Source organism: Manacus candei, unplaced genomic scaffold (genome assembly GCF_025592945.1).
Source record: "Manacus candei isolate 608988 ecotype Guabito, Panama unplaced genomic scaffold, ASM2559294v1 h1tg000018l, whole genome shotgun sequence".
Taxonomy (NCBI): domain Eukaryota; kingdom Metazoa; phylum Chordata; class Aves; order Passeriformes; family Pipridae; genus Manacus; species Manacus candei.
The window spans coordinates 19307440-19335049 of record NW_026138066.1 but is presented as its reverse complement, the minus strand read 5'-3'; the positions used below and the strand labels follow the sequence as shown (position 1 = coordinate 19335049).

The 27610-nt window shown below is 41.0% G+C and overlaps 1 protein-coding gene across 17 annotated transcripts in view; it reads left to right on the top strand.

Moving 5' to 3' along the window:
• The window catches only part of SOX5 (SRY-box transcription factor 5), a 636847-nt gene extending 616310 nt beyond the window's left edge, over positions 1-20537 (top strand). For all 17 annotated transcript variants that reach the window (XM_051784935.1, XM_051784934.1, XM_051784936.1 and 14 more), the window contains 4 exons: positions 3469-3577; positions 4437-4610; positions 11147-11363; positions 14699-20537. In XM_051784935.1, coding sequence (XP_051640895.1) covers positions 3469-3577; positions 4437-4610; positions 11147-11363; positions 14699-15002 — 804 coding nt within the window. In that variant the 3' untranslated portion in view covers positions 15003-20537. The remainder of the gene's footprint in view (positions 1-3468; positions 3578-4436; positions 4611-11146; positions 11364-14698) is intronic.
• Positions 20538-27610: the final 7073 nt, after the last annotated feature.

The following is a 27610-nucleotide window of genomic DNA, read 5'->3' as shown; positions in this document are numbered from 1 at the left end:
CCAAACCTTTCTGTGGTTCTGTGAGAGGAGGCTGGGGATAGCAATGTCAGCAGGTTGCCAGTTTATTTGGGATCAGGGAAGAAAAAGGTTTCTCCTTTGTTTCTTTGGAGGTTCCATAAATACTTCCTTCATAAACTGGAAGACTCTGTAGGAAAGGTAGGAGGTTCTTCCATCAAAAAAAAAGCAGTAAGTCATCAACCAACTGCTTTCAAGCAAAACAACATGGAAATGTTGCTTAGCCCCTTTTGAATATTTTGTAATTATAAAAGTGTTTCTGTACGTCAGAATTGGGGAAAATAAGCTGCAGGGTGTTTAATGGAAAGAGCATAGGGCATGAAATCACAATGCTGCTTATGTATTGTCAGGCTTTTGCATCCTACCAGGGTGTTGCTGATCTCTTTCTGCTCTCCTAATTCTGTTTTTAGGGGGTTTTTGGGTGGATGGTTTTTGATATTTGTTTTTTTTTCTTTTAATGCTTAGGTTGGAAGGGATCTTAAAGATCATCTATTTGCAACTCCCCTGCCATGAGCAGGGACACCTTCCGCTAGACCAGGTTGCTCAGAGCTCCATTTAAACTGTCCTTGAACACTTCCAGGGATGGGACATCCGCAGTTTCTCTGGGCAACCTGTGCCAGTGCCTCACCACCCTCACAGTAAAGAATTTCTTCCTAATATCCAATCTAAACCTACTCTCTCTCAGTTTGAAGCCATTCCCCTTTGTCCTGTCACTCCAGGCCCTTCTAAACTGTCTCTCTCCATCTTTTTTGTAGGCTCCCTTCAGGTACTGGAAGGCCACAATTAGGTCACTACAAAACCTTCTCTTTTCCTTGTTGAACAATTCCAACTCTCATAGCCTTTCCTCATAGGAAAAGTGCAGTTGCAGAGGCTCAGGAAAGAACAGACTTATTAATGCCTTTATACTTAAACATTTCTAAGTATCAATACAGAAAAGTACAGCTGACTGCTTTGACTTCCTCTGTTTCAACAGCAACGTCATGGAGAAAGTCTTTTTGGCTGCCACTTTATCACTGCTGATTGAATTATACTGTCATTCCCTACGTTGAAGCAGCAGGGAGTAAAATTGTCCCTGTGTTAGAAGGGTGGTCTCCCCACTCACCCGTGTTTCAGTTCTCCGGAGAGCCATCTCCAAGCGTGGGGCCGTGCAGAGCATCCCAGGAGCTCAGCACTCATCTGGCATTCCCTCTCAGCCCCTCTTCCATCATGCCTGTGCTCATCTCACTTCATCTGATGTGGCTGTACCTCAAAATGCAAAACTTTGCCTAAGATGGATAGCGGCAGAGCATCTGTAGGCTTGTTAAGTCAGACTCTGATAAACGAGCCGCGCGCGGTGCGTACCTCGCAGACAGCATGCCGGAGTATTCGCTGACCTTAAGACTCAATCAGATCGTGTCGGCAGAGCGTGGTTCTGAATGTAACTGCCTCCGACTTCGAGAGCTGCGTTTACTGCATAAAGGAAAAGCTGTTAAACCTGTGCCCTTTGCGCTCTCGGCTCTGTTTCTCTAAGAGGTTTATGCGTGATTCCAGAAAAGTCTGCAACAGAATAACTCCCCTCCCCCTTGATATACCCAAAAAGAGGAAAGGTTCTTTTACATTTTAGGTTGGTGGTGGCGTTTTAAAATGATTTCTGACATAAAAATTGTTGAACTCTAGCACTGTGAAGTTGATGGTAAATAGATTTTTTTTTTCCCCCCTGAGGAAAAACTGTTGATTTCCATGATATATCTGTGATCCATTTGGAAGAAGTACAAGGTCAACCTACTCCTGACTTTCTGACTGCTGACAGGTTGCTTTGGAAATGAGAGCCGAGTTAAAACCAATAGATCAAAGAGTTTGGTAAAGCTAAATGCCTGAATAGTTCAGGTGCTTATTCGAAGCTTCTCCAAGCTTTCTGGATCTCTGTGCCTGGTAGTGTTATGGAAACCCTTTTGCTTGTGATAGGCTGACTCTGCTGCATGAGCTTTTCCTGAAAAAACCAAGAGGATAACTCATCTTGCACACTTCCCCTGGTGATGCGTCAGGGTATAGACAGAGCACCAGGAGTGCGAAAGGGATCTGCAACAAAAATGAATGTGAGGAGTAGGAAAGTTAACCTCATATTCCCTAAACTCTGTGAGCATACAAAGTTGAGCAGATTAGCCTTGTTTCTAACACTCTCGAGAAAATCTTTCTTCAATGACTTTCATGAATTTGAACCATTCTTTGAATTGCAGATGCAGGGACATCACATCGCAGGAAGCATTTCTGTATTCACATTGTTCTCTGTTCTGTTTTCTTCTGTAACATAACCCAGTGACATTATTAGGCTACATAGAAGTTGCAAAGTCTCTGGTTGCCATGTGAAATCTGAACGTTTTTTTTAGTTTATTGATCTTTTAAAGTCATCAGGAGTGGAACAGAGCAAGGAAACAGTGATCTTTCTTTCAGGAAGAAACTCAAAAGAATTTTTTCGACTGGAGCCACTTTATTATCATGCTGTATCATGTCATTTTCTTAGCTTTGCAAAAGGCACAGTGCCTAACATTTTGAAATGTTAGTATTGCTTCCCTGAAAGATTTATTTTTAAACATATGATTGTCAGGAAGATAGAATGTTTATGAGCAAAAGTCATTGGGAAAACAAAAACAGTTGGAAAATGGAACACCTTTGTATTTGTAAAGTCAAACAATTCAGGGGGAAGCGAGGTGTTTTGAAGAGAACATTGGAATTAATGGGCCTGGCATGTTGTTCTGGCAATGTCTTTAGACACTACTGCAGCCTGACAGATTAATTGGCAGCACACACTAGCCTGTTGCAATCCAGGGTTCACAGTTAGTTCTGACTAGATGAATGACGGACGGGGTGTTAGTAGGGTTGGGCAAAACAGTCTGGACGAGAACACAAACTGCTGCCCAAGTATCGTGCTTAATTCAGGCTGACCCTTTCCCAAGGCCTGAATAAGTTTGAACTGCAGGGTGTTTTTTTTCCCTATGGGTTGCTTCCTAAAATACAGCTTTAAAAAAAAAAAAAAAAAAAAAAAAAGGGAAAGTCACGCATGTCCCTGCACTTTGATTGCAGGCTGGAAATAGAGTAAAACAATAAATACATTGCAAAAGAGTGTGTATCATCTAAACTTCGAATCCAGCTTTGCAGTCCCAGGGACACAGAGAGTTGAAATATTCTTCAGATGTGCAGCCAATTTTATCATGCCGAGCTAACCAATCTTTTCAACACTATGGAGTTTGCTCATCACTAGCTAATAAGCAAGTTTTAAAAAGGACTTTACAGTAGAGTCTGCAACCATATCTCTTCCAGAAAAAACATTATTATGTATTGTTAAATACCTGGCTCAGTAAACTGTTGTGAATGCTTATCCAACTTCCCTGTCAACCTTCTAAATTACATATGAACTTTGCGATTGCAACGTTTAATTATTTTCCTGATCCAAATCCCGTCATCTTGCCCATATAGGACAAAACAACACTGGAGACCCTGACTCAGCAGTTGGCAGTAAAACAGAGCGAAGACGGAAAGTTTAGCCACGCAATGATGGATTTCAACATGAGTGGAGATTCTGACGGTCAGTACAAATGGCTTATCCTAATTTCCAGGTTTGTGTGTGCGTATCAGCGGGATCTGGGGGAGAATCCAAGTGCTTTGGAGGCCTGTGAGCAGTTAGCAATAAGCAGCTATGAAAGAAGGCAGGAAAAAGTGATTCATCATGGGGCGTTTTAAGTCTGGAGGTTGATTTTTAGCCTTCCCTCTGTATGCTGAAGGTCTCAAGAAGGGACCAAGAATGCATTTCTGATAGTAAAAGGGACTAAAGAGGGCAAATATATGTGTTATAAGTGAGATCACACAGGGAATCCCTGAAGTATAGACCTGATCCTCCACAAGTGTTGCGTGCTCTGAATCTGTGGGAACTTTATTGGTTTGATAAAGCAAGCATAATGTTTGTTTGTTTCTCTGCTATTGCATATATTCTTATGGAGATGTCAGCAGAAAAACAGGCAGATATGTAAGTATTTTTTTGCTAGTTAGAGAATTGCTTAAGAAGAAATGCTTGATGTTGCCATATATTACTCCCTTTCTCTCACAAAAGAGATAGAAGATGGGTAACATATGCATTCTCTAAGCAAGAAAGGAAGAAAGTAAAAAGTAAATCTACATTGATAAATATAGGCTTTATGTTATTGAGCAGTAAAACATATTTTAGAAAAGCTGTTTAATGCTTTGTATTGAAAAAAAACAGTCTAAACTCTTCATCAGGACTATACGATGTGACACAGAATTAACAGAGTAATTAAACTAGACAATATACAATGTATTTAACATTAACCTGTTATGAACATGGACTCATTGAATGACATGGGTTACTAAAGGCAGAGGTAGCTGCATAATGAAAAACAAGCTGGGAATGTTTTTCTCTTTCTTTTTAGGAAGTGCAGGAGTCTCAGAGTCTCGAATTTATCGGGAATCCAGAGGGCGTGGCAGCAATGAACCCCATATCAAACGCCCAATGAACGCATTCATGGTGTGGGCTAAAGACGAACGGAGGAAGATCCTTCAAGCCTTCCCTGACATGCACAACTCCAACATCAGCAAGATATTAGGTAAGAGTGATAGAGCACTGTTCTTTCAGAGCAAAACTCAAAAATATTTTTAATTAATAGAGCCGAGCACCTGAAACAATGGAAGTGCTGTGTCTCTATTGTGCGGCTTCATCACTGCACCAAGGACAACAGGGATATGAGCTTCCACTGTGCTACCCAGCAGTATGCATTAAGCATAACCTGACATCTTCTTGTGTCTTTGTAATTACTGAGATTGTGGTGGTAGTTTTGGTTTGACAACATGAACTGAATAGACAAAACCAGTTCATTTCATTAGGCTGTTGAACAAGCACTAAATAATTGCTGTCATTTATTTGTCCACATATTTCATCTATATAGTTTCTCTGAGGTAGCACACTACACTATTTGATTTGTGCCATAGAACTTTCTGTCTCCACTTGGACATCAAGCTGCTGAACACAACTCTTTGAGTGTGACCATCCAACCAATTATTTATCCACCAAGGGGTCCATAAATCAAATCCACGTCTTCCCAGTTTAGAGATAAGGGTGTCATGTGGGACAGTGTAAAATGCTTTGCGCAAGTCCGGGTAGATGATGTTGGTCACTCTTCCCTTGTCCAGCAACAGTGTAACCCCAGTTCACCTGTCAGTTCCCTCAGGACCTGCAGATGCATCTCAGGACCCATGGACATGCAGGTCCCATGGACTTGTGCACCCTTAGATTCTCGAATTGAGTCTTCTTCTACAGTGGGTGATTTTTCATTCTCTCATAGTCTGATAAGAACCCTGAAATTAAGAAAAAAAGAAACATTGGATCTAGTTTCCATATCCTCTGCTCTTTAGATTCCAAGCAATATTTGTGATGAATGTCATCTACTGAATCTCATGCCATAGTCTTCCAGCTTTTCACTACTTGCTCAGATTCTCAGTACCATGTTCTGTCCAAAGTCACCCCTCTGTGACATGCTGAATGATAAAGCAGGTGACTAATAAGGCTCTCTGAGGTCCCATGAATCACTGTTCTGGAGAAAAAGAAAAATAAAAAAAAAATAATCTGTGACCAAATTAGAGATGTTGAATTTTTACTGAGAAAAACTGTTACAGGACCTAAGCACCCCTCAGGCCAGTGGCTAAGCTGAGAACATGTTTACCTGGGCTGCAGGTCTCAGTGATTTTGCAGACTACTCAAGAAATGTAATGGCAGCATTAACCAGCTACAGGTCTGGTAAATAGGCTGAGTTTAGACTGGTCAGAGGTTTGAGGCTTGTGTTGATGAGAGTGGTATTATGAAAAGTTAGCAGGGGGCAAGTGGAAATGAGATAAATTGGTTGGAGTGGCAGAATGTATTGCTGCGGATGGCAGATGTGATGATATTAACCCGTGATTTAAAGGGTGGCACAAGATGATTAGATTAGTTATGGGAACAGGATTAGAAGGCTAAATTGGTTATGTTGATGGTAAAATAACCTTATACTGGTTAAAAGGGATTATACTGGTCAGAGGTGTATGATGTGATTAGCCAGAGGACAGGGCAGTAATAGTTTTGGTCTGTTTCTAAATTGAGAGTAGACCTGGTTAAACCTGTTTTTAAATAATCAGCTTCAGAAATCTACAAGATCATTCTGAATGGCCCTTTTCATATAGAAAGTACAAAGAGAGCTTGATGTTTTCCCTCTTAACTGATTGTTTTGGATAACAACCTCCGACAGCACGCTGCTAATTCATTCTGCTTAAAACAGGCGCTTGAGCTGGGCTGACATTTTACGCAGTCTCTGGGGATCCTGGTTGACATTTTAAAGGGCTTCTAAGCATTTTATAATACCCTAAAATCTGGTTTTAATAAGCCATTCTGCTGAAATTGTTAACATAAGGAATCACCTTTTACTATTTGGCACTAGATCAGGAAGATATGGGGACATCTTTTTCTGATTAGATATACAGTAGTTGGAGTAAAATGTGCAAATTCATTACAGATCCTGTTGAGGTGACAGACAGTATAGCTGACTCCAAACTCTTTCTGTTTTGCTGCCAGATATGGGGAAAAGCAAGGTCTGAGGCAGTGAGAGATGATGTTTCTATTTCTTTCCAGCATCACATTTAATTTTTTCATTCTACTTCTGCAACGGGGAGGGATGTCCTGACGTCTTCCTTCTTGACAGAAACGTTACAAAGGTCTTCCCTCAACTGCAAAAGGCCAGTTTTTTGAAGTCAGCAGGGAGCTGTCTGTTAACTGGCGTAGGGTGAGCAACTAGAAGCTTACAGTTCAGCCAGGTATCAGGGTCTCCTTATTAGAAAGCCACAATTTTTCCTTCCCATTTTTCCAGCAACACTGCTACACATTGAGGTCAGAGAGCTCATTGTCACAGAGAGCAGCTTAGATAGAGTTCTCACTGATCGAGGGTCATTTTTATAGTAAAATGAGAGGAGGTGCCCTTCCCAGCACTAGAATTCTCTAGGGATTATGTTTGACACTGTGGTATTATGTTTGGAGCATAAAAATTAGATACACGGATTTGTCACTAAATTCATCTGTGCATACGTTTGTCATCCATCTGTTCATTGCAACTTAAACTTGCGGATAATGATTTTTTTTTAGTAAATTGTTAAAAAAGTGCTAAAGTGGGTCTGCTGGACCCTATCAATTTAATAATGCATTGTTTAGATCTCTTTGTAAATATTTTAATTAATTTCACTGAGAAATCTACATGAAGATATTAGGAAACAGTGAAGTTAAACACTGCCTTCAGAAATTCTCTCGGGATGTGTAAGTGTGTGAATACAAACCTATACACATACCTATACATTATACAAATGTTTGTGTATGTGAGGGTATTTATTAAACATAAAATCAGCCTGAATCAGGTACTCAGATCGAAAAATGTCAGTCTGATGGACTAAAAGTTAGAGAATATTGCAGACAGCTGAAAATTCTTATCAGAGAAACTTGGCTTAAAATCAGCGATAAGCAGAGCTCTGAACATGCAGGCAGAGCTCTGAATATGCTCAGGTGTGTGCCTGAACACAAGTGTCTGTGCATACATGAGGGCATCTCATTTCTGCCCTGGGTTCTAATATTTGCCCTCTCCAGATGTGTTCACAGTCACACACAGCTGTGTGAGCACAGCTCTAACTGCCCTACCTCACTTTGGGGACAGAAACCATGCTTGGTACTGAAGTCTTGTAAATGTTTGGGGTTTTTTTTCCCCCTAAATATTTCAGCCACCAGATCAGAGAGAATTGTGCAAGAATCTTGCTTGTCATTATGTATTCATCCAGGGAGGGGAACGGGTTCTTGTTTTCATAGTCAAGGAGAAAGCCTTGCATACTTGACCCACTCAAAGCTTTCCAACACAGATGGTGAGCGGAAAACTCACCCAAGAGTGTAAATCTTCCCTTAAAAAGAGAGATTTTTCAAGATTCTTTGATCATACCTCGTTTGGACTTGGGTTTGGCATTGTGCATAGGTACCCCTGCCTGCCTGTGTGTGTTTACAGACATGAAAAACAATGACAGATAAAGCTATTACAAATGTACTTCATCCAAACATAAGGTATTCTTAACCAGTTTTAGTATGTTGATTGGCAGTACTCATTCGTAGTTTGAACTGTGGCTTCAAATTCAAAGATCAGAGTTATGTATTCTTCAAACTTTGAAAATTTCAGATTAAGACCAGTCAGAGAGCTGGTTGGATTATGTGTGTGACTAAGAAGGGAAAATGATAAAATGTACATAACAAGGGTTTATCAACAGAAAATGTGCCCTTTTTTAAAATTTGACGACATTGTTTGTTTAATTATGTATGATACTTCAAAACATACTAGTAAATTATATTTAGTATATTTTGTAAAAACACTGAAGTCATAGTAAGAGGAGGTATCACTGCAGAAGGCAGCTATTAAAAATTTTCTAGGAAGAGAGGTGAAACTGCCAGGGAAAACATGACAAATGACATTTATGTATAAATATTGTATGTGTATCTGTATGTACCAATATTATGCATCAAAATTTAACTTTTTATGGCCCTGAGCCTGCAAAGACTTGTGTGTTTGCCTAACTTCACCCGCTATTTACAGGTCTTTTCACATTAAGAGGTAGGAATCTGCCTGCCCAGATCTGAGTGTAGGATTGCAGCAAGTGAACTAACACAGCAGAAGAGGAACCGTGCTGGAATAGAGCAGTTTCATGGCAATTCTGCAACAACTGCCTTCAGTTTCTACCTTTCTGTCCACCTGTCTATCTCAGAATATGTCTGAGTTCCTACACTGCAGATCCGTTCACAGCATATAAAGCAAATGTCAACATTTGTTTAAAGACTGAGGGTTTCAACTTTTCTATTCATAAATAAAAACTGATTCAGCAGCAGGAAAAGAAGCTGGGGCAGGTTTTCTAAGGCACTAGGATTTCAGCAGGTCTGTGATTAGAGGACTCTAGCTTTAGATTAGCTGCTATGATTTTCTTTGTATGCTGAAACACCAGTGTACCAGTGTCTGTGAGGTAGAATTTGAAAGCAGAACCACATCTGGGCATCTTCCAGTGGAGCCTGCTTGTTTTATCCTGAATTCTTAACATCATTCAACACAGGCCTGATCTATGTTTCCATCTTCTGCAGCATTAGGAGGTGTGCAGTGCTTTGGCAATCTCCACAGGTTTACCACTGTGTCATTCAGCCCAAAATCTAGGAGGTACTATATGTGGAAAGTTGGTGTCAATTTTTCTAGCCGCTCTCTTTGCCAGAAAAAGCTTGGAATGATTTCTCTGCGGGAGACAAGGCTGCTGACTGCAATTCTGTCCGCAGAGCTTTGCTGCTCTGTGTAATACAGAGCACAGCCACAGATCCCCATGTACAGACACTACCTCAGTATGACATACGAAGAGCTGTGCAGGAGTTTCAGTCCAAATCCTAGAAGCCACCTAGTCGTGCTGGTATGGTGCTGTGCCTAAGCTAATAACAATGTCATTAAACTGCTTCCCATTCCAGGACTAGCTGGGGGATCTCTGCATGTTAGGTGTTGTAAATATCATGACAAATGACAGTTTTGACTCCAAATCAGTGCTTGTTAAGAAAGAGATGTTCATTGTCTTCAGAATGAAGGCGTCGCTGGTTTACAAGTCACTTATCTCTAGGTGCGAGGTCAGGCTCTAACAGCCCTTTATTCCATGCTGCAGTTTGGGCTTCTGGAGAAAAGATTCAAAGAGCAATGGGGGAGATGGTGTCAATAATCAGAAGAGGCCTTTCTAGAGTGAATAAAACTGTTTTCTTTCCTGGGAAGGGGTAACTGTGCTCTCTATATTGCCAGTCTTGGGGGCACAGTGAGCTAAGACCAGCCTGAGTAATAGCATGAGCTAGGTACAGTATGAGTTACCATAAAAACGAAGAACAAGAGAAAGTATGAGATATGACATTATGAACCCATTACATTGACAAACTATTCAAACTTTCTTTCCAATGGGAAAATTGACTATTTTCCAATAAAGTTTTCCTTCTAGGCCACATGTTTCACAGCTTGGATCATTCCTGTTATTTGAAATGTATCTTAGCCTGAAGCACTTCCATATTTCATGGGAAAATAAAATAGGGTAACTGATTCAAGAAGTTTTACTTTCAACTCTCATATTTATGTCCTTTAAGAAATATTAGTTTATAACTTTCAGGAGGTATTAGAAAACAGTTGCAAAGTCCTCATTATATGCCTAAGCTCTATTATCCACATTAACATAGGCAGAAAACAAGACTGCCAGCCATGAAGCCGTAGTGCAACTCTGCACAGACCTGTGCCAGTATCCCAGTGCTCTTCCCTTCATGACACACACTAAATTCCATAAGTTGGAGCTGGCAGCGTTCCCCAGGACTTGGTCTTGGAGTTAAAACCCTGATGAGACATATGGGATAGTTTATAGCTTTTAGAGGCATTGCTTCAGGCTCTTTGCAGGCTCCTGTACCTGACTGCATAGCATTTACGATCACTTCGTATTCTACTTCTCACAAACCTGGAAGCCAGAAAGATCCTGTGTTTGTCATGAACAGTTAAGCTGTGGACATGAGCTGTCCCAAGTTCATGCCTTGATCCAGCCGTGGTGGATCACAGTGACTAGATGGCAGCACAGGAGTGGTGCCTCCTCTGGACAGGAGGTGAAAACAGGCCCATGGCCAAGTAAAAGTGTGAGGACGTAGCAGAGCAGACTCTGTGTAACTAAGTGGTCTTTGGACATTCCTCTAAAATATGCGACTTTGTTTTCTAAAACAAAGTGTCAGGGATTGCCCATTATCATGATAATGGTTTTACTTCCCACCTGAAAGGCATTATAATGTAGATAAATTTCAATAAAATATTAAGCAAAAAATTCAAGTGCCATCTCTCTGCCTCCTGGCCATAACCAAGAGGTTTACCAGTAAAATACAAACAAGACCTGACCCCTGTCTAGAAGCTCTGACAGATTCCCAGCCCAAAGCGATATGACCGTAGGTATCTTGTTCTGGGTGACCTACTTGTTTCTCTGCCTTTCAGTGTTTGGGGATGAGTAGAATCTCATTTTTTTTTTTTTTTAATTTTTTTTTTTTTTCCCTTGGTGACAGGATCTCGCTGGAAAGCTATGACAAACCTAGAGAAGCAGCCATACTATGAGGAGCAGGCCCGACTCAGCAAACAGCACCTGGAGAAATACCCAGACTACAAATACAAGCCGAGGCCGAAGCGTACCTGCCTTGTAGATGGCAAAAAACTACGCATTGGCGAGTACAAGGCTATCATGCGCAACAGACGCCAGGAGATGAGGCAGTATTTTAATGTTGGGTATGGGACCTTTAAAAACTACTGCTCTTTTCATTAAAAAAAAAAAATAAAAAAATTCAGGGAGAATCGTTAATTCGGTGCGGTAAATGTTATCGTTTATTGGCAGGAACATTAGATACTGCCAGCAGAAAATGAAGCTTAAACTTTATAACAACGTGTTCCAGGCGGAAGTTAGGCAGTTAGGGATCTTTTTGTTGGCTCTGCTATATGCTCATCTTAAAGCCTCAGCCAAGTGTCTCGTTTCCACTCTGATCATTAAAAAAAAAACAACCTTAAGATTTTCCAATGAAACATAAGTCTTCTATAATAAAGCCTTATAACTATTACTTTATTATGAGGCCTGAGAGAGTATATCTGAATGAATCTGTGGTAGTGCCTCATGATCCAAAAGCCAAAATTACAAGTTTGCATTCAGTATGATCTGTGACAAGTGGTTTGCAGAAAGGACTGCTGAACACACTTTATTTGAGCTGGAATGTGGACTTGGCTCAGTTAATTTATATCAGGCATGAAGTTGTCGGCGTTGTTCGTTGTGACAGCATTTGTTATACTGGGGAGTGTCTTATAGCAGTAAGCTAAATGCTTTGTGTTGAGCATAAATTTTAAGAAGACCAGTTCTGATAAACAGGTAATAGATCAGCTTGATATGATTAGATTAATATCTGCCTAGAAGAGTAGCATGTATTTGCCCTCTGCAGAGAAGGAAACCTTCCTTGGTTTTGGCTGCAGCAGATCAAAAAGAATTGGAAGTAATCAAATATTCCACAGTATTTCTGTATTCACCCCTGAAAAGTAAAAGCCTACACTGTGGTTTTAAAAAGAGCGAAAGCAGCAACAAGAGCGACCCTCTGAAATAATGAAATTTGTGTTCTGTTCATCTGAATTTTGAATCCTTTTAATGTTAACTGAGTAGCACATCTCTCTAGTTAATTGCTAGAAGTAGCAATAAAGGAGAGAATATCTGTCCAGCAACTGCTAAGTGTCATCAGACTGTGTTTAAAACAGCTACAGTGTGCATTGTTATAATAAGCCGCTCAGCAGAGAAATTTGAGCTGCTTAACCCTGTGGTGCTGGCAGGTCCAGTGATCCCAGTGGTAAGCACTGAAACAAACACAGGGAAGTCAGCCAACATTTGGCATCAAGAGATTAAAAAAAGAGGAGGGGGCCTTCTGGAAAAAGAATAGGTGGCAACAGAGCCCCCAAAACACTGCTTATCTGGTTAACATGCATGCCTCATCATGGGAAAAAAAATTAACCTTGTAACATTCTGCTTACTGTTTAGCTTTCCAAACAAGGCTGACATTGAAATCAAGACATTTCTGGAGATAATTTGCACTGGGGCATAGGGGCATAGAACCTGGGGTGAAATCTCTATAAAAGCTACTGACAGAGTGGCCCATGGCTGCAGTGGGGTCAGTGTGTGATGCCAGCAGTCATGGCACTACAGTTGCGTTCCTGGTTTTAGTTCCCCATCTGTTGCATCCCCCAGTACAGGTCATTTAGGGCAAACTTATAAACACCAGCCCAGCTCCTGCCTGGGCACCACAATAAGTGATTTGGTTTACAGGAACTGTGGCTGTGCCGGCTGCTGGGGCATGCTGAAGGCATCACGATGGGAAGGACTTTTTAAGGGTGTTTTTTAATGCTTTCCTATCTCAGTGTCTTCATCTTCAGTGGGTAGCGTGGCAAGCTCACCTCACTGGACTGCTGAGAGCCCTTATACATTAGTATCTGAGGACTGCTGCAAGAACTTCTGGGCTGGACATCCTACAGAGGTGGAAAAATACCATTCTTAAATAATTTAATATTTGAAAAGCACTCTGAAAAGCACCATTTAAGTGCAAAGTGTTCCTATTGTTAAATATTAAAAGCAATTTAAGTGTGCTGAATCTTGTTGCAGAAATGCTGACTCCAGAAAACAAAAGTCTTTCTATTGAATTAAGAATAAAATGCAAATTAGATTCACTCCCTACTTTAAGAGCTGTATCTTCAGCTGAGACAACTTTGACTTGTTTCAGGAACACAGAAATAAGGGCTGTGTGGAGGGAGGCCTCACTCCAGTGGCAGGCAGGAAGTATCTGAAAATGCAGCAGTGATTCCAAACAAATGTAAAGCTGTTTGGCAGTGGAAAGTCTTTCAGGATCACTGTACTGTGCAAGGCTTACTGTACAGCCAGGGCACAGGCAGGCAGGGGAACAGGGGAGGGCTTCATTCTTAATTAAGAATGTTCATCTCAAGAGACTCTGCCCTGTCTCCTGTGGCAAGGCTTTTCAGTGCAGATGGACACACCGCTGATGACATTACAATGTGCAGCATGTACTGAAGAGTATTACTGCAATGGAATTACTTCATGCAGCAAGGAAACAAAAGGAGCATGAATTTTAAACCTCTAGGCTTGTTGGGACTCTGAAGCTTCTCAGGGAAACAAACACTAGTATAACACAGCCAGTGTTCTTGATGCAAAGGGAATTTCTGTGGCCTGGAATAATTCTTCTTTCATTACTGCAGACAGGTTTCCAAGGCTTAGACGCTGTATAAAGGCATCCTGTAGAGGATTTTCTCAAATGCTCATGTTGCTTGCTTGCTTTTTATTTATTTTTAAATAATGCCTGCTTCCGTTTTAAGTCTGCCTTTTCCCAATTTTATCCATCTTCCTTCAAAGAGCCTGCTTTTCACAAGGGCCACTCCCAGTGGAAACTATCACATTCCAGTGGGAGGCCTTCAGTGATCAACCTGTAAACCCAGAGAGCTCACTGTTCCTCTCCCTAATAGTAGCCAGGTCTCTGAGTGAATGTGGAGTAAGCATTGTCTCTTTGGAGAGTCCTGCCTTGCTTTCTCCTCATCCCTTGGTATTTTCCCACAGCACCTCCCCATTCCTGTGCAATTTACCCAGTCCTTGCTCCATCTCTGCTGCTGGCAATGTGTTACCTTTATGTCTAGTCCTACCCAAGAATGGATTATTTAAAAGGAATGGGTTTTAAGTTGGACCAGAGTTGCAAGGAAGTTTATTTTTGACTGGCAGCTCCTGGGACACCCAGTTAACCCAGAAAAGAAGTTTGCCTCACAAGCAGGCAACCTGGAACTAGTGTAGGTACAACTAGAGATGTTTACAGAGTTTTTTTTTTGTCAGTGAAGTTGGTTTGGGCTTGATGTTCATTTCTAGAGCATCAGTTGATGATGGAATATTGATATAAAGGCTGTCTTGCATGGGCCATCTAGGGACTTTCTCTGCATGCCCAAGAATATATGCTACGGGCTTGCAAATTTCTTTTGATCTTGCCCTCCCTTTACTCCTTCCAGTACTCAAACATCCTTTTGCTTTTTCTCCGTGGCAGGCAACAAGCACAGATCCCCATTGCCACCGCGGGCGTAGTTTACCCAGGAGCCATTGCCATGGCAGGAATGCCTTCCCCACATCTGCCCTCGGAGCACTCGAGCGTGTCCAGCAGCCCGGAGCCCGGGATGCCCGTCATCCAGAGCACTTACGGCATCAAAGGCGAGGAGCCTCATATCAAGGAGGAGATGCAGACCGACGACGTCAATGGAGAAATCTACGATGAATACGACGAGGAGGAGGATGACCCCGATGCGGACTATGGCAGTGACAGTGAAAATCACATTGCGGGGCAAGCCAACTGATCGGGGTCCAAGTGTCTCGCGACCTACAGGACTTCAAGGAGAAAAGAAAAAAAACATAAATAAAGCCCCATCTGGTTTATCCTTGCCAGTGGCCAAGCACATTAACTTTCTCATACACTGACTGTTACTTTAACTGTTAGTCTTAACTAGTTGGGACATCAGCTGACTAATAGACATCAGCCTGCATCAGAAGAAAAAAGGCTCAGAAGAAAGGAAACAAAGACAACGACGACAACAACAACAGAATGATATAAGCTATGGGTAAAATAATGCCAGTAATTCAGCTGCTATACCCAAGCACTGAAGTCTTACCCGTCGACCTTTTATTATTATTATTTTTTTTTCAAATAAACTTTATGGCTGTTTGTTCTACAATGTTCTAGAAATTCTCACTCAGGTACACAGTGCCAACAAGTGGCTTGTGAATGTGTTTTGTTGTTTTGTGCTACAGTTTAAAGAGAAATAATTTTTTTTTTTTTTTGGTAATGCACCTGACAGGAAAAGAAAAAAGATAAAATTCCTTTTAACCCCCCTCTGTCTCCTCCTCCCCCTCCTCCCTGTCAAATCTGGGTCAGAAGTGTGTGTGTGTGTGCGCGTGTGTGTGCGTGCCTGTGCGCGTGGCTGGCAAGGAGGGAAGTGGGGAGTCTGTTTCTGTTAACCCCAACAAGCAATTATTTCCTTTCAAGAGAGGACTTCTCTTCATCAGTTGCACACCATACTGAGTCTTTGAGCAAGTGCCAAATTTGTACTAAAGCGCTGAACTAGTCCAATTTGCTTTTTTTTTAGGTTGCTCTCTTCTTGTTTTGTTTTTCTTTTGCTTTTTCTTTGCTTTCTGCTCTGTCTTAAGTTAGGACAGTGTTGTATCTTAGACAATCCCTCGAAGAACCTGATATACCAGCAGCTGGTGAGATTAGACATATATTTTTGGTTTTGGTTTTGCTTTTTAAAGGAAACTGTAGGTGCCGTTCTCAGGTGAAAAAAGAGAGAGAGAGAGAGAGACATAAGAAATTTAGAGAAAAAATATTTTATGGTCTTGGATTTTCATGTGTGCGTGTTTATGGTACTAATAAGAATAATCTTGGACTATTGTGAGCAAAAAGCATGTTCCAGAATGAAGTCCTGCACCCTCCAAATGACTTGGTCTGTAAGGAGCCTTTGCTTTTAGTTTACACTTCAAGTGGCATAATAAATGACATAAAAAAGGCTTGTCCAAAATGTGGCTTGTTCTGCACAGGACAGGGCAACTGGAAATGTTACTTCCTCGCTGAGCATGATTAGGTTACCACCAACCATGTCCAGTTTTGATGAACTCATACCTTCAGGGTGGCTGAATTGATTTCTGATTCAAAAGGCAATTTTTTTTTTTAACTGACATTTTTTTCTCCTTTGCATTGGCAGAAATCCTTTTTTTTTTTTGTCTGTGGGATGTTTGTATAGGAAGGAAGACTAATAGCTACGAAGAGATTTCCATATTCAAAGTGGGCATGTAAGAACCCAAACCTATTGTGGTGCCGAGTTTCCCCAGCTGCTGCCTCTCACAACCGAAAAATTACTCTCCTGTGCTAAAATATTTTCAGAGTTGTTCTAGAGCACTTAGATATGTTGCTTGTGCAGTTTTGTCTTCCTTGGGCAATGACAACCAGGTGAGGAAGGTGGAATTACACAAGTCTAATCCTGAGCAGAAGTTTGCGTTTCTGATAATGTAATTGAATGTCATGCTTTATTTTGGGGGGGGGGGAAAAGAATATAAATGTACATTAATTATAGTTTCTTTTCATCTCCTCACTGTAATATTCCTGTAGGAGAAGAGGACCCTGGTTTGTGTAGCAAGACAGAAGCATTAGATAAACTGACCAACCAACCATAAATACTACTCCAAATTTCAAACAGCAGCTATCCCAGAGCTGCTCTGTTGCCTGTAAAGGAAAGTCTTAGGATCATACTGAGGCAAAAACCTTCCTCTGAGTTGGTTTTCCAACTGGGGATGGATGCCAGTTTTATATTTATGTTATTTCCTGGTAAATTCCTACTCCCAGAGGGAGATCCATTGCTGTTGTCATCACCTCTAACTTGTAAAATTAGCCCTGTGTATCTTAGTGGCAGTGAGATCCCAGCCCAAGCAGTCACCAGAACCCTGGTCATCAGTATTTGGCAACGTTGCTTTTACAAATGGTCCCTTCATCAGGCAGTTTAGCTCTCGCTGCAGTCAGGCAGGTGCAGGATGAAAGGGGCAGGTAGAAGGAGAGACCGGGAAGGGAGGGAATGCCTTTCTTTGCCTCTTGAAATCCCACTTGAAGTGTAACTTGACTTCTGCAGACCTCGTGCAAAGCAAACAAGCAAATGCCATTGAAGACTTAGGACAATATTCCAATGAGCAGTTTGGACGTGATAGTTTTACTCTGCAACATCTGTTTTATTTTTCTCCTCTTTTCCCTGTTTTGTTTTCCAACTCTGCCTCAAAAAATTATTTTCTATTTTCTCTCTCTCAGAAGATTTGCTCTGAAATTATGCTTGGAGTAGCTGATCATATCCTCCATGTCAAAGAGGGTTCTTTTTGTTTGTATTTTATGACTGTGTTGGGTTTTTTTTTTCAGTTGAACTGCCTCTTCTTGCTAGTGTTGTAATGGTAATTATAATAATAATAATGGTCAGCTGTTCCCAGATTAGTAAATTATGTATAATTTATTTTACACCCCCCCCTTTTTAACTTTATTTTATTCTGTTCTAATTTGGCAGTGCAGCAAATGAAGCTGTTAGGCTATTTAAAATGGATACCCCTCCCCACCTTGCCTTTTTATATATATATAAATATATATATATATACATATGAAAACAAATCGCTTCTTCTTCTGCTCACACCATTTCTCTTTCTTTTATTTTAATTTTGGCCCCAGCCATGTCAACTTCTGATGTTTATTATGATGGAGTGAATTAATGGGAGTGTTGTTTTCAATCTTAATTAACTTCTGCTCTCTCATCACTCATTTTAGTTATTTAATTACACCAGTCATCTAGAGCCAGTTTTTTTAAGCACTCTGTTTGGATAAGAAGGAAAAAAAAATAGACAGTTGTTTTTATATCATTATTATGTACAATGTGAAAACAGATAATTGCTCCTTTTTTTTTTTTTTTTTAACTTTTAAATTTGTTCCCTGTCTTTGTGAACAAATTACTTCTGACTCTTGTGGGTTCACCTCACATTTGCTGGATGCTTGATTTCCACCACGTTATAGAGACTCTCTATGGTTTTAATTGTGTCACTTTTGGGCTACCAGAATACTTTGTTTTAGCTCCAGGTAGGTGCCACTGCGGCAGGTGCGATTGGAGCAGGGGGGCTGGAAAGCCAGCCTCGGGGAGGTCAATGGGAACAAGGCTCTTTGGCTTCAGCAGGACCGAGTTTCAGCCCCGAACTCCAGGCTGCGCTGCAGGAGCCGCTCCTGGAGGCAGCCCGGTGTCCGTGGGCAGCGTGGCTCCTGTGCTGGAGGAGCTGGGCCAGCAGGACCTTCTCCCAGAGCCCTCTGCTTTGCTCACCCCCTCGGCCTGGGCTGGGGCTCAGCTGAACGCCGGTTTCCTCACCCTACACATTTCCATCCGAGAGGCTACGCTGGGGGTTCCCCCCCCAGGGTGGCTTTAGCAGACTCCACCTCCTGCTTTCTCGGGTGTTTTTGAAAACCGATGCAGAAATGTTAAAAACAAAAGCAAAAAAAAAAAAAAAAAAGGCCAAAAGAGGAAAATGTTAAAAAGAAAAAAAAAAAAAAAGCCGCAAAACGGCTCTGGGGTTCCAAACCAGAAAAATACTTAAAGCCTGTGCTAATGTTTTCTTGGGTCCAAGGATGATCACCTGTGTGTCCTTCGGCAGTAGAAGACCAGATTTGAAAACGAGGCCCTGTTTGTCCCTTTTTAATTTCTTAGGGAAAACAAAACAAAACAAAACCCACAAAAAAAAACCAAACAAAGCAAAACATGCATTTATAAAAAGATCTTCTTGTCTTTTTTCTTTTTTTTTTTTTTTTTCCCTGGGTTCTGTGCCCTGGAGCATGTAGAAAAACCAGGTTAGAAGAGATTAGGATCGTATTAACCTAGAAGCATCGAGGCCCTAATGCCAAGGCGGGCTCTGTTTCCCTCTTCCCCTGGGAACCTGGAGAGCGAGGGTGCTCCTGGGGAGCTGCCTGGGGTGGGGCATACAGGACACCCCCTTCTAACTGGGGGGGAGCCCCTTGCACCGTGCATCTTGCGAGCTTACGAAAGAACACCGCCAGCAGTGGGGAAAGGGGGAAAAGAAAGAAGAAAAAAAAAAACTGAGGCACTTGCTTCTAAGCTCAATTAAATAACACAGAGTATATCCTTTTTCAATTTATTCATGCCTTATATTAGTAAAATAGGATTTTTAAGTGCATTTAACATCTTTATTTAACCGTTCCGCTATATTAATCAGGCCCCCAGAAAAGAACACTAGCTATTATTATAGCATTTAATTAGTTTTGTAACCAAATCCTCTTATTACGAATGCATATGGAAGAAATTCTTTCTTCGAAGACATTATTTCAAAGATTTGGTTACTGCAGTAGACTCTCTTTAATTAAATCATTTTTTAGAAAGTAAATTGTCTTTAACCTTTTTACAGCACATTTTCAGAGCTTTTTCTTTTTAATCCAAAGAGATGAGCTGTTATTGTCCCCGAAGAAGCCTCTGACATCACGTTCATAACATCAAAAATAATTATACTCCGTGGAAACCTAGACCTTACTTAGCAAGAATTCATCTGCTAGAATGAATGGCAACTATATGGTATTTCTTATGTTTTAAGGGCATGATGTATCGGATAGGAAGTTTTTTTGTCTGCCCACTTCTCGGTAGAACCATACCTTCCATTTTGCAGAGAACTGTGCGTGATTCACTAGATGTGGATTCAAGTGTATCCTCAATTCACAGGGCATGGGCTGGCTGTTTAGCTTGGTTTATATTTACATTTTTTCAACTTTATCTTAACTTGTCAGTTTCCCAGATTGAAGAACATGTCAAGTTCGTTTTTTCTACTGACTGATTTCTCTACTCCCCAGTGTTTTTTGTCACTGGTTTGCTGAAACAGTATTTATATAGCTCCATTGGCTCTAAAGCTCTTACTCCTTCTAACGTTTTGGATTTTACATAAGAAATGAAAATAGAAAAGAAATAGAGACAATCAAATGCCTGGAGCTTAAAACAAAGTATGTGCAACCTACCATCTCACTTGAAATTTAATAAAAGAAATAATTATGTAAATATAACATAGAGTTATAGATTTATATTTTGTTCATAACACATAGTGTAATATAAGTTGTATATTTTCATGTTTTGGTTTTATGTTATCATTCATGCCACAATAAATGAAAAAAAACAGGAGTTGATGTACTCTTTAAAAAAAATACAATGTGGGTTGCCACCGTCCTGGGTTTTTGTTTTTGGTTTTTGGTTTTTTGTTTCTTTTGCATTCCCCTTTTTCAGTATTATTGCCCTGCAAGGCACCAATAAAACAGCAAATGTGTTCTTTACCTATCCTGTGGTCTGTTTCCCACTTATTATAGTGAAGGGTGTGCTAGCTAATTTTCTTGTCAGGAGAACAAAACAGCTGGGCTCAAGCAGCAGAAAATGAGATTTAGATTCAGGTTACCAGTCTGATCCAAAATTCAAGGTTTTCATCAAATCACAGGGAAAAAAAAAAATCACCCTGTCTTTCAAATATTAGCATTAAAATAGAAGGAAAAGTTGGTCCCTGAACAACGTGGTACAGTGCAATTTCCAGTTCATTGTCAGGACAGTAAATGGGGGTGGGTGAATCCAGAGGTTTGGCCTGTGCCCACCTTTCAAAGCTGTTTTCACTTTCTACAGTCTTATCTTTTCAGAGACCAAAGGAAGTTCAGGGAAATACCCAATTATAAACACCAATGACACAGAGCTATGAAAAAAATAGCTCTGCTCATAGTTAGTCAAAATGTCCCAACATGCTGCCTAAACAGTTCATGAAGTTTTGACAGCAGCATATGGCACAAAGTGGGATGAAATGAATTTGTACCTGTTTTTGACAGTAAGTTATTCTGATGGGTGCTTACTCTCAAGTGCCTACGGCTTGACAGATGCCATTCTATGGTTCCAGATTTCCTAAAGGGAAAAGGCAATATTTGGGAAAGCAGGAGGTAGCTGGTGGAGGTCCTACGAACCTGCCCACGCTTCTCTTGCTTGCCAGGTTGTCCTCTGTGCTCTTCCTGGGAGCAGGGTGGCACCTGAAACACCAGCACACCAGAGGTTTATTCTGGCAACTTCCTTGTGCAGCGTATAGCACCTGTGTGGCACCTGTCCAGTGGAAGTGGAAATGGGCCTGAGCAGAACCATGTAATGTGAGGCTCAGGCCAATAAAAGTCAGCCTTGTTTAACCACTTAAAATCCCTGATGTGGAGGGACATAGAATTTCTTTCTCATTTTTATTCTTTGTGGCTGGGCTGGTACCTAAAAGAAGCAACAATGTTCCCTGAATGAGTGGGGAAAAAATGTCTGGGACAACCTGAGAAAAGCTAAGCTGAAAATACATCTGAACTGTAATACATGTGGGTAAGGCTGAGCTTTGCAAAATCAGAAATGACCAGTTAAACCCTAAGTATGCAACTGAAGTAGAAAAAAAAAAAAAGATTAGAGTCCTTAAGTGATATTTTGGCTTAGACTTGAGAGTGGTAACAATTCTTTCCCCCGACAAGTTGTGGGTTTTTTTCTGGGTGGTTGTTTCTTGTTTTTTTTTTTTTCAAAAAATGCTAAAGCATTCCAGCAATTGCCTGTAGCAGGAAGGAAGAAAATGAGGATAATTATGACATTAATCTATTTAAAAAAGAAAGATGTGTGACAATTAGCGCATTCCTACCAAGAAAGTAACATAGAGAGCTATATGTGTGTAGGAAAGTGAAAAGACCCCCCACAGAAGCCATGAAAGGTTATGGAAAGCGTATGTGCCTCACGAGGAAGCACAGTGCTGTGACTTTGGCATCAGTGAGAAAGAGTGCACGGGAGCTTGTCAATAAGCTTGCAGTTAATAAATATTCAGCAATACTGTAGAAAAGCAAAATGGGAGAAGAGCAGGCAGCATCTGTCAGGCCAACCAGTTGCAAGCACGCACTGTAAAGGTACAGAAAGTCTTGTGAAGGTATTTATCAAAATAATCTATGCCCAAGACTGGTGGGCATGGGATAGTCGGAGTAGCTAATTTCAGCCCCTGGGACGCTTACACTCACGTCTGTTGGTGTTTCTGTAGCACTGATGGCCTTACTGAAATCAGAGGTTGCTCAGAGGCTGACAATGAGTGCAGGAATAAGAAAATCACATCACAGCATCCTTGGCCAATTTAGGAAGGCTGGCAGTGTCGGCAGCTCTATGAGCATCAGCTGTGCCTCAGCTGCACAACCTTCTTGCTAACATGGCCACGCAAGGCAGAGGGGTGGCAGCCTGCCTTCCCCACTCCAGGATGGATTTGCAAGGCTGGCAGTTAGCAGACACTGTGGGGTTGCAGTGAGTGTTTTTCTCCTCTAAGTAAATTTTGAGCTAAAAGCTAATGCAAAGGAAATCCTACAGATGCCCAGGTATCATCTGTAACAGTTACTCTTCAGCCTCTGGTCATGCGAACTTTGCAGACGTTATCACAGTCTTCGTCTTACAGCGTGGATCAGATGGGTCACAGGTTCTGACTCCCCACACACATGCACACACACCTACCTACCCAACCTCTCTCACACTATACCATGTCTGGCCTGGCCACGGGGAAATCCTGCCATTGGGAGCTGTCTATCTGTGTCCAGCACTTAGAGAGATTAGCCAGTCCTTAGTGGTTTGGGGTTTTTCGGGTTTTGGGGTTTTTTTTTGTGCTGGCCAAGCAGCCTTCTCAGAGCACAGCAGGTGTCTTGGGGCTGAGAGAATGAGGAGGGAACTCAGCACTCAGCTAGAGTCCTTCTCCATCACAGACCAAATTCAGCCCAGAGCACTGTATGTCCAGAGAACTTGGCTGTGACCACCACACCAGCGCTGCGTGGCTGAAGGTGATGTGACAGCAGAACCAAGGAATGGTCAGTCCTGACCCACTAACCTGATCAAAGCAAACTGCTTGGCATGATATTAAGAATGTATTGATTATGGGTTTGGTTATTTGCAGGTTTTCACCAACTTACCTTTTAGGTTCCTTCTAAACTTGCTGCCAGAGGCAGAATGGAAAGTTACTTGGACCAAAAATCATGACCGTCACCCCATACCTGTGATGGCCTAGTCGTTAGGAAGGGGTTAATGTCACACCTCTCAAAAAAAACTAAAATACTTCAAGCAAGGAGCCTTTTAGTAGAGCTGGGTCTTAATGGCAGTAGGATGGTACATACATAATTGAAAATCTAATTAAAAGTACAAATTTAAGGTTTAGTTAAAACTCTGCTGGCCCTGTGTGACCATTCAAGTTACAGTTTGAATGGCATTTTGAGATAGGTTGGACTTATTTAAAGTCCAAACTGTATGTTTAGTCTTAGTTAACAATGTCAGGAAGGAGGAAGGAGGGCTGGTGTATCACAAAGAATGTAAACTGCTGGCATAGGTACAGTTATAGCCATATGAAGAACCATTTATGGTGCAAATTATCGCCCCTAGAAAATGCCATTGGTAATTTCAGGCAGCTGCACTGGTGTACCAGGGACTGGGGTGGGTGTCAGCAGCACTGATGGAGCTGTACAGTACTGAGTATGTGTGAGTGAAGACAGGGGCTCAAACTAAGCCCTGAAAAGCCCCTCCTATCCCTCCACAAGAGCATCCCCACACAGGGATTTGTGTCGGTTTAACTTCACGTTATCAGCGCAACTTTCACAGGCAGTGAATGCCTAACCCACCAAGGATAAATCAATGCCTCCCCTTGTATTTAACAGAGATATGACTTAAATACAGTAAGTAAATCAAAGTAATTATTTAAAATTAAAATGATTTAAGAGACTTAGTCTGGGAGAATGGCCTGGTGGTTAGAGAAGCAGCTGAGATGCGGGACTTCGTCAGGCTATTCCTGACTCTGTCAGAGACTTGCTCTACAACTTCAGGAAAATTACTCAGCCCATCTCTAAGACTGCTATAATAATACCTACTTCAAAGGGGTGTTATGAGGCTTAATTCATTAATGCCTGCAAAGCACTTTGAGATCTTTGGATTAAAGGCACTACAGCAGTGCAAAGTATTATTAGCTACAGGAAAAAGCTCTCAGACAAGCATGGCATTAAATGTCTGCAGTTTAAAAAAAAAAATAGGAAGAAAAAAACCCAAAGATGAGCAAATTGTGGGTGGTTTGGTTTGGCTTTTTTTTTTTTTCCATGGCCAGGTTTCCATTAGATAGATCTGTGCTTTACTAAACTAAGGTGGTACAGCTCAGGGCCCAATTTATTCTCACTCCTAGAGCTCCCATATTGCAAACACAACTGTTTGAATTTGGGGCTTCTTTTTATCAAAATCCTGACTCTGTGCCTGAAAAGGATGTTCAGCTTCCCTCTAAGGATATATTTACCCACTGAATTAAACAACAAGAAGAAGAAAATAATTTTGCCTTGTATTGACGACTTAGATTTATTTTTTTTAATTCAGTTTGAGCATTTACTTTCCCAATGAAAAATCTACTCCATTTGATTTCAAAGGGCTAAGATTTTCATCATTGGTAATTATTTTGAATTCAGAGAGATTCAAACCACACAAATTGGGGACTTTTTTATTACCTTCAGTAGAGCTGATCCACCTATTGTGAGTGCAATTGTAAATGGACAAATTGTGATGGACGCTCAGAAATGGACAAGATGGGGGGATTTTTTTAATGACTGCCTTGCTCCTAAGTGTTAATTTATTTCTGATGTAAAGTTTTTAAAGCAAACAGCTAAAGGTAGCAGTCTGTAGGTCCAGATTTAAATCTTATCTGTCTTCTCATTCACTTGATGCCTGTGGCAGCACCATTGACTCAGGGCGCATCCGAGCCCCACAGGGAAAGGGTGAGCAGGATTTCTTCCATCAAAACCAGGCAGGAAAGACGAGGATACAAGAAAGGTTCCCAAAACAGTCTGCTGAAAAACAATCTTAAAGCTGTCCTGTTTACCTTGTTAACCGCATAAATGCAGATTTTACATTTTTGATATTCATTATACCTTTAAAACTTTTCAAGTGCAACTTCTTAACTTAAAAATAAACATAACCAACAGCCCACTCCCCCTTAATGAAAAGACTGCAATACAACAGCCTAGAAATTTTTATTATTTTGTTGAAAGCATTTCTGACTTTGGTGAGGAAAACCTTATAACTTCACTTTGTTTCCAGATCCCATTGAAAGAGAACACAGGGGAAGTGAAGTATAAGTGATTCTGGCTCCCTTTGTTCCTCTTCTGATAGAATATGAAACTTCATGTAGGTGGTGGGTAAAGCCATCGTAACCTGCTTTCTTCTGACTGAATGAGGGAGGTCAATATATTATCGTATCAAGGAAGAAGAAATTACACAGGCAATTCCCCCCCAGACAATAAAGACAACTCTGACAGCACGATCAAAACAACTGTATAACTTTTTTTCTTTTCTTACTGACACACCAGTGTTTAAATGACAGCTGAAAGAGGATGATGGACTAAACACATTATTCTCTGTTCCATCTACTTTTTTATAATAGAAGTATATCTTGAAGACTATATTCAAGTTGATCAAATAATAAGTCAATTTGTCAATAAAACAGATTAGGCAACCTGTCTGCTGAGATGATATCTGTCAAACAACATATTTTTGTTAACACAATCTGGAAGCAAATGCCTTCACAAAAGACAATGCAAAAAAACCCGCAATACCACTTTTAAGTTTATGGAAACAAAACGCTGACTTATTTCAGTTATAGATGTTTAGACTTTCTTACTTTAAGTTTTACTTTCTAGTTAACAAACCACAATTTGGAAAAGACTAGAAAGAAATTTTAATGGCCTGGTGGGCACTGTCTGCTGCCAAGATGTGGATGTATTTCCAAACTGCTTGGTGATGTGTGCACTGTGGGCACAAGTCATCATTAGTGGTGCTGGTGCAGGGGTGTCTCCATTTCTTCCACGCACTGTTTTTTCTCCACCCCCCCCCACCCCCCGACGTTTGTCACCCCTGTTACTCACTACTGGCAAGACATGAACAGCGTCGACTGATCTGCCTTGTCACATCACGAGCCCTGTCACTGTGCTCAGCAGATTAAGGCATGATGCTTTGACACATTGTGTACTGCTGAAGCAAATAATCCCTGGGAGATGTGGGGCCGTGGCCTGATCTCAGCCACACGGGGGGAATCTCTCGGTTTACCCTGCGTGACAAAAACCAGAGGAATCACTAACACGCACGAACTCGCAGAGTGATCAAACATGAGTAGTGTGCAAAAGACTCATTGCTGAATATATGTACTGAGGAATCTGAGTTGCCCAATAGAAGGTAAAATCAGCCTGGAAAAAGGTAGAAAATTTTTATTCTGAACATGGGGAAACTTAGATTAACCAACCTCGGGTTTTAGTGGTTTTGCCAGGTGAACATCAAACCAGCTGCTTAGTTTGTGTGGTCTTCTCCCACTCCTCCCCGTGCTCGTGCCATGTAATCCTCAAGAAAATGGGGCTGGTTGAGAAACTCAGATTATTCTTTCTCAACAGGGAAGAAATTTGCAATATGCACTAATAGGCTGAAAATTCAAACAGAATCATCTTGGTTTAGGTTTTGTTGGGTTTTTTAAAACAGAACTTGGGAAGCGTTTTTTTGCTGAACTATCTGATGCAAAATATACAGGCTGAGGAAAACTTGAAGCTACTCAAAAGTGTGAACAGGCGCTCTAACAGGAGGATCAACCGTGATGGCTGAAAAAAACAAGCAAACAAACAAAAAAAGAGCTTAAATCCTGACAGAGATTTAAGGACTTTCCCACCCAAGCTTGCCTCTGCAAGTTGAGACTGCTGTTAGGAATAATGAACTAATTTCCTATTGCTCACAATATTGCATCAACACCTTGTGGAACAGAAGAGCTTTCATTCAGAAAAATCTTTCCAAAAACTAAAAATATGGAAACTATATTCTGAAAGGTGTAGATTGTTAAAAAATAATAAAACTCTGTGGCAAATATTTAAAGGCTGTGGTGAAAAGGGAAGGGTGTTAGAAAAACAGAAGTCCAAAAGTCCCTGTCAAAAAATTATGTCAAAACATTACTTTCTGTGGTGAAATTACTATAATAGTTGAAGTCTACTGAAGACTTTCATTCACCTTCTTGTAGTGGAAATGCCAATTTACAGAACTGAAGAGCACACCCGGTAGGAACCTGAGCTCCCACATTAATTTCTCCAACTCTCTGAGTTTATGTGACCACATGGTGATGTCAGGAATGCTTAATTATCCACCCAGCCCTACAAACCTTGAAGCACGAGATATCCAGCAATCCACTCTCATTCAGAATAGTTTGGCATGTCTCCACGTTGTAACTAACCAGTGTTACCCCTAGCAATTGCTCTTTAAAGCAAAAACATGTGCAAAATGTCTTCATTCAGCCTAGTAGTATCATATGTCAATCAGATTCAGGATGCAGAACTGGCCAG